We start from the raw sequence: 12,212 nt of genomic DNA on the forward strand, positions 1-12,212 counted from the left end.
ACAACTTTAGTGCACTACCAGGATACCTTAACGTACACTGCTGCCAGTGGAATTCTCAGCGGAGTGGTGTGCTTGTATACTTTTATTACAATTTAAGAGGACTATTATTTTGTTGAACAGAACTGAAGAACAACTGATGGCATCACAGGTTCAGCTTTGGTGGAAAGGGGCGTCTCATGACCGCCCAAATGTGGAATTATTTTTTTTTTATGTTGTTTATTTGTTTTCTACCCATGAACCAAAAAATGAAAACTTGAGCCGAAATCTTGTATTTATTTATTTATTTTTTTTTTATATAATTTTTTTGATAAAGCAAAAAAACCAATAAGGGACCATTTTCTCGTTTCTGCTTATTTCATTTCAAATTGAAAAACAAACTATCAAAACGTACACGGACCGACCACCCAACAATTATCCCTTTATTGTAATGACGTTGAGCCTGAAATGACCTTTTCTTTTTCTGCTGCCTTTCACTGCACCACTTAACTGCCTTGAATGAGAGATTCTATGAGAATGGATCGCTTTCTTCATGCATAATAGACATTGGGTTGCATGATCTAAAATAATGCATCTGCTAATGTTCAGTAAAAGACTACAAACCCTGCTGAAAAAAAAAATAAAAAAAGAGATGGTCTCGCTGTTGTTTAAAACTAGACAACAGACGAACAGACTGGGTGACCAGGTAAGATATATATAAATATATATATATATATATATATATATATATTTAATCATGACAACTCTGAAGATTTTAGCATGGTGATGGATATGACAATATTAATGTATTTGGTCTTGGCAGAATAGATCTGCTATGCTGCTGCTGCTGGTTATTGCTTTAATTGTAGATTATTGTTGCTGCTGCAAGCAAGTACAGGAACTTGTTACTACCAATGCATACGGTGCCATGAGTACTTAAGACATACTGCTGCTGCACATAGCATAAAATAACCCATATCAGATCTATACAGGTGGAGCTGCGGAAGGTGGAGGGTTTCAGAGAAACTCTGAAAAGCACGCTGCAGGAATCCCTCTAATGAATATTAGCCAGCCATATAAATACAAGGCAGTAAGCTCATTGGCTGCATATGCAGCATGAACCAATCAGCTTCTGCCAAGTCATTTAACTCTCTGAATATCATCAGTTAAGTTATATATATTATATTATATTTCATTATATATACTTTTTTTATTTTCTTAAAGCAGCGAAAGCACCACAAACAATCATGGGTTACACTTTATTTTAAAGTGTTCTTGTTACAGTGTAAATATAAATACTGAGTAATTATAAATACTGAGTAACTACATGTACTTACTATATACTTAGGGTTAGGATTTGGGTTTGGCTTATTGTTATTATAATAGTATGTACATGTAACATGTGTAACAAGGACACCTTAAAATAAAGTGTTACCCAGTGATGTTTTACAGTGCATTTTCTAAGGGTACAAGAAGTGTTAGATATTAAATAATTTGAAATTTATAGCTTAAAAAAGTGACATCTTTAGTGTATCTCCAAAAAGACTATCAATGCACTAAGGAAAAAAATTGACATACCAACTTTAATTGCAAAGGCAATTTGAAGAAGAAAACATACAAGGAAAAGTAAATCATTAACAGAAATTATTCACGTTTTCTTGGCATGAATATTGTTTGACATCTATTGTCTGTAAACTTTCATTATTTTAACTATTAATAATTTTATTTAGATTGGGATTTGATTAAGACAATTTACACAAGACACAATGAGTTTACTGGTGCTAAGTCAAGATCTGTGTCAAAAATCTTGAACATTTGATTAAGCACACTGTCAAGTAATATAGGCACAAATATCTTGGTATAGGGAATATGTAAGACTATGCTAAAGAAGTTAACGTGATGTCCTGTATACACTTAAAAGTGTACTCTGTCTTGGGAAAACTTCCTTTTTTGTTGTATACTCAGTGCCTGAAAGAAAATATGAACAAAAACACCTAATTAGTTCAAATCTGCAAGAAAACTGAGTTAATACATTTTATTTTACTAAAGCTATTTGTTCTGATCACCTTTTTCTTGGCTTGATCAAATGATAATCCTTTAGCACTTAGAGCAGAAATCTTGCTCTCAATGTCTGAGACCTGATAAATAAATAATTAAATAAATAAATAAACACATATGCAGATACATAGATAGACAGAAGCTCACCTCACTCTCTGTGCTCTGAACCTTAGCAGCTGCCAAAGCAACCTGGTCCTCCAGTTCAGAGAGCTCTGAATCAGTTAACGGGCCGCTGTAGTGATTCTTAGCATTCTGCTCAATCATTTGCAACTTTTTTGCCATTTCAAAGGAATTCCCTGCAGTCATGTACACCTGCAGTAAAAAGGAAAAAGAAAATACAGATTTTTGAACAAATAGTTTCCAAACTTTAGTGATTTAAAACGGCTTGGTTATGCCATTGATATTCCAAGTGTCTAATTTCACTCCTTCAAACAAATATAATAGTATCTATTAGAGGGATAAGCTTACATTTTCCTCAAGTTCCCTGAAAGCATCATCAGCCTGCTTAAGATCTGTGCCTGCTAACTGAGGTCTGTCATTAGGATTTGAGGGGGCCAACTCGTTGTTCATAGCGCTTTCAGTGGCATTAATTGTTCTTAGAATCGCAGTTGTGATGTCGCATAGTGCCGCCGCGGTGGATCTCTGAAAGCAATTAACCGAGAGGAGAGAAGCCTCATCAGCATTAAAACCCTAAAAATGACTGTAGTCAGGTGTAAGTGTTGCTAAGGTTATAGCTAAATGAGGCATAAGTGTTGCTAATGCTTCATGGTCTTTAGATAAGACACTGATTAGTTATGAAAATAACCCAGGGGAACTACAAACTTCTTTCAGCTGTTTCTTTGCCTATGCTTATAAAGATGCCAGTGATAAAACTAAGCTTTTTAGAATTATTAATATTTGTGTATTTGTGCACAAGCTTGTAATAAGTTGCGTGACTTTTAAAACCCATTGTATTCCTCTAGTAGTCTTATAATGAGATACCTGAATCTGCATAAATTGTTCTACAAACATTATTAAAAGATATCTTATCAGGAAAACCTTACCTTGGACAAAGACAGCATTTTTGGGCTTCTGTGGATGTTTGTGTTGTCTGAGTCCTCACCTTTTGTGCTTCAGTGGGAATTTCATCACTGGAGGAGCTCAAAGGTTCTTGGAATGTAGGGGCCATTGGTGCATGGTCCCCCCTCAAAGCGGACCCTTTGGAATGAGGAGGTCTTTTCGGATCATCCTCGTCAGAGGACAGCGCCTTGTCACTCATCAGCTCATCTAGTTTTCTCCTTAGCTTCTCCTCCTCCATCTGCCCTGTTGTGGGCTGGACAGGCTACAGACATACAAAATAAGTTCTTAATATTAAAATCATGAGATGGACCTACATGAAACCCTCAGCCCAGAGGTGCTCGAACCTTTTCAGTATGAAGGGAATATCTGTTATGTTCTGGAATAAATAAAAGTGTTTCTACTTTCATACCTGATCAGCAGGCAAAGTCATTTTCTCTTCCAGTCGATTTAAGAGACTCTCAATGGCAGACATTCTCTTGTTCAGGTTATTGATCTACCTCACAGTAACAGGTAAAAGAAAAAAAGCACAGTTGCAGATTGATCAAATGATGAATTCAAGGTAGTCAGACTTAGACAGAAAGTAACCATCTGAATGGAAATCATTCATCATAATCAATCAAACTACAATAACAGACAAAACATGAGGTAACTAAAACTAATCTAACCCATAATTATTTATGAAAAGGTGTAATTAAAAAAAATGGTACTTTTAAAAAATGCATTACTGTTTCTGGAATCGGTAAGAATTTTAATCAACAAGTTTCTTATGCTCACCAAGGCTTCATTTATTTGTAATATTGTGTACAGTAATATTGTGAAATTTAAAACACTGTTTCTCTCCTTTATATATATATACTGTATATTACAAAATGTAGTTTATTCCTGTGCTGGCAAAGCAGTCTTCAGTGTCACATGATTCTCCAGAAATTATTGTAATATGCTGATGTGGTGCTAAGTAACATTTTTTTTTTTTCTTTTTTTTTATCACAGCAGGTTATAATGGTTGCACTGCTTAATATTATTTTGTAGAATTTGTGATGCATTTTTATTTAAAAAAAAATGTAATTCATTATTTTCATTAAAGTTCAAAAGAACAGCATTTATTTGAAATAGAAATTCCTCTATTTCTAAGACTTTACTGTTACTTTATTCCTTGCTAATATTAATTTCTTAAAAAAATAAATCTTACTGACCCCAAACTTTTGATCGACAGAGTATGTTTAAAATCTTGTACATCCACATGAGCTGAAGAACCAAGTCATATCAGTACCAGTCAAGGAGTTGCCTTGTTTAAATCACATGACCAGCTGAAAATTGCTGATTTTGCTTCAGAAACCTCCCATCATTAAATACTTCCTCTAACTGTGAATAGTGCATTTCTTCAATGGTAGCTCAATAAAGTAAATATTGTGCACTTTTATGTATAATTACATTTCAAATGTGAAGTAAGTCCCTTAATCTCTGATCATACCGGTGGTGCACTCTGATGAATGTTTTCTTGAGATGATGCTCGACTGCGGCGTCGTGGGGGCAGCTGGTAGACAGGGTATCGGAACATATCGTCCTCCTCTGAAGTATCCAGGTAAATCTGGCGTGGAGCCACAGAGGAGTTGATTTTAGATAGAGAGCGAGCACGTACCATTCTTTGTTCAGAGTTCATGCCATCATCTAAAACAAAAATCAAGGGGGTAAATGAGCTAATCTGTTTAATGGCATTTAAAGATGAAAATCAGTCAAAGATCCCCTGCTGACTTTTCAGATTGTTCTGGTTTTTATCAAGATTTATGTTCATATTAAAACAAAAATATATAACATATATAAATATAAATATATAATAAAATAAATAAAAAGCATTTAAATATGTAAAATACATTCTCTGAAAACATAATTTCAATATAAATATGTGTGTGTGTGTGTTTGGACTGAAATCTAAAATCCTAGTTTTACATGAAGCCGTTGATATGTGATTAGTAAATGTTTGTGTGTACATTTGTGAAAGATGTGAGGAAGAGAAAGAAAGAAAGAAAGAAAGAAAGAAAGAAAGAAAGAAAGAAAGAAAGAAAGAAAGAAAGAAAGAAAGAAAGACCAAAATGAACAGACAGAATATGTTTGCTTCACCTGGGCGCGAGAACCTGTCGAGACTTTTCCTGCGGTTCATGCGTTGATGATGGTGATTGTACATGTCAGAGTTGTATTCTACATCATTCCGCTGACCTCTGTCTTCATGCATGTACTGGAGAAGAATGAAAGTGTCTATAATGCCTGAGTGCCCTTTTACAGAGTGGATGTTTAACAATATGAGCCTTATCAATACCTGGACAGACTCTCTGCGAGAGTGAGTAGCATAGTCGTCCATGTCAAGATCCATGGGGTGGACAGAGAGAAGACGCTTGGTCTTTCGCATCTAAGAAGAAGTCACGACAATTTAGCTCATATAAAATATGAGTGACAAAGACTTACAAAATACTGGTTTAAGAGTAACGTGACAAACAGCCAAGTATGGTGACCCATACTCAGAATTCATACTCTGCATTTAACCCATCCAAAGTGCACACACAGAGCAGTGAACACACACACACCGTAAACACACAGCAGTGGGCAGCCATTTATGCTGCGGCACCCGGGGAGCAGTTGGGGGTTCGGTGGCTTGCTCAAGGGCACCTCAGTCGTGCTATTCCCGGCCCGAAACTTGAACCCACAACCTTAGGGTTAGGAGTCAAACTCTCTAACCATTAGGCCACGACTTCCCCAACAAAAAAAAAGATAAAATAGATATATTATCAATCATATTCACAACACAAAAAATAACACCTCCTCTTATAAAACAAAATTAAAAAATACACACAGGAATTAATAAAAAAATTAAAGAGCATTCAACTGCAACAGAAGTACCATGCCTAGTTCAATATGCCACCTCAGATTTTTCAACCAAGTGGATTTTGAATGTAACTTATGTTTAATAATTCAATTAAAGTGTTGTGCCAGAAATCCCTTGCACAGATAATTTGCTTTAAACTGCAAATTTATGGAGAAGGAAAAAAAAAAAAAAAAAAAAATATATATATATATATATATATATATAGGTTAAGTCAATATATCATAGCCCATTTATGCCACATAAGAAAAAATCTTGTTTTGGTAAATCATGATTTTTAAGTCATAGTTGTAGCTTTATCTCATAATTTCCTATTTTAAGTCATAATCATGAATTAGTACACTGTATTTCATAATTTCAGCTTTTTGTCATAGTTATGACTTTCTCTCATAATTTAAATTTTTTATTTTGACTTTTTATCTAATAATTATAACTTAACATGTCATTATTTTGACTTTTATTTAATAATCAATACTTGGTATGTCATAATTTAGAATTATTATTTTATAATTATGACTTAATGTCTAATAGTTTCGACCTTTTAGCTCATAATTATGATTTACCAATTATAATTTTTTTCCTTACATGGCAGAAAAGGGCTTACACATTATACAAACACACTGTGCACTAAAATAATAAGTCACTTCGTTAATTCACCAAGGGGAATGCCTAAAACAAAGCCCTTGAAATGCATATTGAAACATAAATTAAAAAGTATTACCAAATTGAGTCTACCTGCTTATAACTTTGAGCTTCAGATGCATCCAAATGTTCATCATGACCATTATACACATCTAAGAATAAAACATATTATATATTATTAGTGGTACACTATCAAAAGGAAATGCATAGTTTCAGTACTGATAAATGTCAATAAAGCTTGGCAAAGTGCCCTTAAGTTTTGTTCTGTGACAGCACCAGCTATGCTCCTGTTGTTTCCTTCACAACACCATGAAAATATTTGTGTACTCACTGCGCACATCAGGCATGCTCTGTGTGTCATCATCATGGTGCCCTAAAGAAACAACGGACAATAACGTGAGTCTCGTGCAAATGAGAACACAAGAGGGAAATTGGACATTCCTGAGTATTTAACTCATTTATCAGGCATTTTGAACAAATTAAATATTCAAGTAATTAATTGTTGCACATAATACCATAGCAAAACTAATAAAAACAAATATATTGAACCTACAAAATGGTAAACATAGAACATTAACAGTTGTACAACTGTAAACTAGACAGTTGTCAGCTTTATCCTTGGGGTGGAAAATCTACACCTCCTTTTGTGCATTCTACCAAGGTTTCTCATTTGTCTCTTTAACATGTCCTGTCGTGCAAGTCTATAAACAACATCAGCAAGTTCTACAGTGCCCCAGACACAGCATGTGACCCAGTTATGGCCTCAGCATTTGTGCACAGCCTCTAGAGTTCTTTGAATTCAACTGACAGATAAACAAATCCACTTGGTAACTAAATACACACAGACATCTAACGATAACACATGCGTTGCACCATTGCTGTCTCTTGCTGTTCTTCATCTGAAAGGCATTGTATACAGGCTTTACATATTTACTATATGTTGAACTGATCGCGGATGATAATTTTTTGTTAAACTGATGAGAGTAATGTGTTGAAATTGTTGAAGGTGAAATTATGGTAAAATTTAAATGCATACTGTGTGTATTATGCTGCAATTACTACCCTAGTTTTATACTAGCAGAAGCTTGAAGATAATATATATTTACATTCATTCATTTAGCAGGTGCTAAAATTATCAAATAAGTTCAAGTGAAATTAATATTTCATGGTGAGTTGGTAATATGTCATGGATAATGTACAGTACAGTTACAGGCAGTCATAATCGCAAGATAAACTCCTTCAGGGTGATATAAGACCCCTCTATTCCAAGGCCTAATCATCATGCCAGGGTTTATTTTGCATTAATGATCGGGTGACTGTACATTATCTCTTCTTAACACTCACTTGCTTGCTTAACCACTTAAAATGACTGGTGATACTGAAACAGGATGATGACGTGACAGCTCATGTGGACACAATAAAGGTATCGGGAAGCTTCTAATAGCACTCACCCTCTTCATTTAATCTCTTGTACAGTGACCTCATCACTTTTGCACTGCCAAAACGCTTGAAGCGAGAGTGTACATTGTCATGGTACCACCCCAAGGTTCCAATTTTCAGGACCCTGCATATACAAAAAGGTGTTATTCAAAGACTTAATATTAGGGATTAAGTATATACATTACTTTATATCTTACCATAAGAGTATAAACTGTACATTTTTCCATTACATTTGTAATCCAATGTTGGAAACTTTTCTAACCTGGACATGCGGCAGGGGTCGCATACCCAGCCATGCTCCTTCTTGTTGTAGCGGCTACAGGTCTTGCAGGTGTAGAGTTTACAGTCCATACACTGCCGTTTGCTGTTCACCAGGAATTTAAAGGGCTGCAGGCAGCGGATACAGTGAGAGTCAGTCAGGTTTGTCTGGGACCCCAGAAGTTCCCTCTTTGTTTTTTCCCTCTCGATCTTGGATTTAATCTCACTGTGGTGTAACACAAACAAACAGACAAACAAATTACATACATGATTAAGTCACTGAAATAAGATTTGTGGTTACTTTCTGAAGGCAGGTTTGGCTTAGCCCTAAACTAAAACCAATTTATAACATTATTGAATATTAATAAAGCTGCATATCCACTGATACTATTCCCTATTATGGACGCACAATATATCTGTACTATATTTTGTCACCAAATATTAGAGATGTTTTAATTTATCTGTACTGAAGGGTATGTTATTTACTACGGATATTGCTTCTGTTTTAACATTGAAATTACCTTTGCCTTCGTTTGTTTTCATTTAGGTTTATCTTTAATAACATAATTATTATTTACAAACCATGTTAAATATAATCTTTAGAAAATCGCAAGGTGATTAGGAATGTTTGATAATGTACATTATGAAAATTATGATGCCTGAATTCTCTATTTCACTTTTCACTATTCAATATTTAAAATGTCTAATTTTAGTTTTTAGTTTTCCATGTTTGATTTATTTAAACAAAACATTATTTAGTGTTATCCATAACATAAAACATAATTATATGATTATCAACTCTGCCAGGATTTTAATATCAGTGCATCTCTAATTTTTTATATCAAGACTTATATATATATTCAAGACCAGTCCTTTAATGTCAGTCAGCATTGTGAATACAATGCTTTCAAAACCTCAGTAAGTCACACAAAGTTAATTTTCCAGTATATTCACCATAATACATAAAATTAGCATTATAACACATAATGGGTGTTGTAAAAGAGTATGATCAAGATTTCAACTTAAATTCAAGCTATATATGTATAACTGTCCTTACCAACAGATAAAAAAAAGAACATTCCAAATAACAATTCAATAGCCAAACAGAGACCTCCTTGTCCAAAAAGAATAGAGCTCTGGGGCATCATGTTTTCCCAGCCAGTGGAATGGTGTGATCAGGCCTTGTGACTGTACCATGATCATCATGATGTCTTTACAACAGCAGCCTTTCACATTGTGTGGCCTTCCTCATAACCTTGCTCCACTAGCATTTACTAGAGAGTATGATATATAGATAAATATAGAAGAAATTATGCAATTGTATCTCACAGTTCACTAAACCATCTGTCTTTTAGAGTCAGTGCTGGCTGGCTCCAATGACACATGTTAACCAATTAACCAGTGTTAAATCATGTCAGATTTGTCTCTATGGTAATATAGAATAATCATGTAAATTAAAGTCCTTACCCAAGCCTCTCCTCTTCCTTCTTCCTGAGGTCAAAATCTCTCTGAATGACCTCCCACACATGTTTGGCCTCCTCTTCTGTTAGTCTGGACAGGTCCAACTTCTTGTCCATATTCGGAGCTTAGTTGATCTTTTACAAAATTAACAGTAAACCTGACATATATAAGAAGTCCATGGATAATGTGAGTTTTATCATTCATAACAGGTTTCCATTATGCGCTACCAGAATATGCAACATGATCATATACAGTATCAGTCACTGCAGTCATAATCACAATCAAAAGTTCATTCGTTAGGTGTGACTGTTTTCAGTCCAGTCTAAGCAGCTCCTTTAAATAAAGATACATTTAAATACTCTCAACATGTCTACAAAATAATTTTATTCTGTAAACACCTCTATCAATAATTCAAATGAAGTTTTTGAAAGAAGTATTAACTTATTAAAATAAATTAGAACTCAATAACGGCAATATTATTCATGAATAAATAAATAACATGCTGAATGATTTTCTTTAAATATCAATAACACCACTGCTGTGTGTAAATGTGGTACTGGTCTCATTGTAATAGTGCATTGATTGCCATGGCTCCTCACAAATACAAATTCATGATGTGATCGTGTAATAATTTCAGTCAGAGTGCAATGAGTAACTGAACCCAGGAAATGAATCAAGTCTGACAGATACCTGCTGCGATCAATAGAAAATTGCAGTGTGACAGCATGCATGCACTCTTTACATTCTCAACTTTAATGCCAGTAAGAATAGTTGATTTAATATCATTGAAATAATTTACCTATTAAAACATTCAAAAGCAGACTTTATGCTTACAGAAAAAGTTTCTTAAATGATAATGAAGATTTTGTTTACCTTGCTTGCAGACAAGTAGCGGCTCTTGCCAAGTCTGTCGGGAAGAGGCAGATAATGTGAGGATAGTCAGAGATATGGGAATCATAATCACATGTCTAGTTTTTCAAATGAATTGTGGTGGAGGAAACGCTCCACCCTTTCCGTGCTTGAAATAAACAGAATAATGAATGCATTAAAATAATAACTTTTATCTGAAGAGAGATTATTAGTTTTTGTCGTATTGATTCTTTTTTTCTTATTAATTTTATTGTACAATAAACAGTTGGTTGAACATTAGCCTATTTCATGTTACTTCTGTTAATATAGTTTAACTTTATTTAGTTTTTTAATCTATCTTTTTTATGTTTTATACAACAGATAGTTCAACAGCACTGGGACTATTATTGTTTCTGTCTGTATAGTAGGAATTATTTTTTATTGTTGTCGTTGTCAGTAGGCATTCATATTAGAGGAGACTGAGGTATGACAATATCCTTCTGTAAGTTGTATTGTAAGTAAACCTCATTGGTTCTTGCACATCAAGCCAGCACCCTTGATCTTCTGTTATATTTGATTTGTTCTATGCATGTGCATCGATTAATGGAAATATGGGAATAAAAGCCTAAATTAAGTCAATTCATTACATTAAGCAATTGTGTCTCTTCAGAAGACTGTAAACTGCTTGATTTATATGGATTTCTTTTCTGAACTTTTTATGAACTTTGTGAAGCATCAATTAATTGGTGTTATGGCTTTTTAATTGGAGGAACAAACATCTCAGGTTTCATTAAAAATATCTTAATTTGTGTTTTTTAAAGATTAACTAGATGGTTTCAGAACAAAATGAGGGTGAGTAAATGATAACATAAAATTTGTGGTCAAACTATACCTTTATTTGTACAACAATTTGTTTCTGTCATCGAATTTGATTGGCTAATTGTCTTTCAATGAGTGCTCATATTTAGTAAAACTGCATAGATTTCACAGTTTGTACCTCTCCAGCTGCTTTTTTTTTTTTTTTTTTTTTTTTTTTTTTTTGTGGAACTCCAGATTAGACTATGTAAGCAGTGTGGAGCGGAAGCAGAGCAAGGAGCAGAGTTTGGCTGGATTAGATTTTTCGAAAGTATATAAACCCATGGATAATAACACATGGGTATTAATAACATATACAGGTGCATCTTAATAAATTAGAATGTCATGGAAAAGTTCATTTATTTCAGTAATTCAACTCAAATTGTGAAACTCGTGTATTAATAAATTATATAAATAAATAAATTCAATGCACACAGACTGAAGTAGTTTAAGTCTTTTGGTTCTTTTAATTGTGATGATTTTGGCTCACATTTAACAAAAACTCACCAATTCACTATCTCAAATAATTAGAATACTTCATAAGACCAACAAAATTATTATTTTTTTTTTTAATTTAGTGAATTGTTGGCCTTCTGGAAAGTATGTTCATTTACTGTACATGTACTCAATACTTGGTAGGGGCTCCCTTTTGCTTTAATTACTGCCTCAATTTGGCGTGGCATGGAGGTGATCAGTTTGTGGCACTGCTGAGGTGGTATGAAAGCCCAGGTTTCTTTGA

The 12,212-nt window shown here is 34.0% G+C and overlaps 1 protein-coding gene across 3 annotated transcripts; it reads right to left on the reverse strand.

Moving 5' to 3' along the window:
* Positions 1-1,541: 1,541 nt before the first annotated feature.
* On the reverse strand, positions 1,542-10,711 carry mlpha (melanophilin a). 3 transcript variants are annotated; one of them, XM_042758019.1, is made up of 15 exons: positions 10,643-10,711; positions 9,776-9,903; positions 8,313-8,534; positions 8,062-8,174; positions 6,942-6,983; positions 6,704-6,762; positions 5,408-5,497; positions 5,212-5,326; positions 4,565-4,761; positions 3,503-3,586; positions 3,137-3,355; positions 2,503-2,676; positions 2,182-2,346; positions 2,043-2,114; positions 1,542-1,944 (listed from the first exon to the last, which is right to left on the reverse strand). In XM_042758019.1, the coding sequence occupies exons 2-15, from the start codon at positions 9,883-9,885 to the stop codon at positions 1,891-1,893; spliced, it is 1,716 nt and encodes a 571-aa protein (XP_042613953.1). In that variant the 5' UTR covers positions 9,886-9,903; positions 10,643-10,711; the 3' UTR covers positions 1,542-1,890. The 3 variants fall into 3 exon arrangements, with proteins under 3 accessions (XP_042613953.1, XP_042613955.1, XP_042613954.1); XM_042758021.1 differs by lacking the exon at positions 2,503-2,676; XM_042758020.1 differs by lacking the exon at positions 10,643-10,711 and having other exon boundaries at positions 9,776-10,027.
* Positions 10,712-12,212: the final 1,501 nt, after the last annotated feature.

The sequence above is a fragment of the Cyprinus carpio genome, chromosome A6 (assembly GCF_018340385.1).
Source record: "Cyprinus carpio isolate SPL01 chromosome A6, ASM1834038v1, whole genome shotgun sequence".
NCBI classification, from domain to species: domain Eukaryota; kingdom Metazoa; phylum Chordata; class Actinopteri; order Cypriniformes; family Cyprinidae; genus Cyprinus; species Cyprinus carpio.

What these genes read in the sequence shown, in the direction of transcription:
- mlpha (XM_042758019.1), bottom strand. Translation starts at nt 9,885, where the DNA reads ATGGACAAGAAGTTGGACCTGTCCAGACTAACAGAAGAGGAGGCCAAA. An exon ending in AAGGAAGAGGAGAGGCTTGG is followed by an intron (nt 8,535 to 9,775) that starts GTAAGGACTTTA and finishes GTTACACCACAG; the next exon opens with TGAGATTAAATCCAAGATCG. An exon ending in CGACAGGTTCTCGCGCCCAG is followed by an intron (nt 4,762 to 5,211) that starts GTGAAGCAAACA and finishes TTTTTGTTTTAG; the next exon opens with ATGATGGCATGAACTCTGAA.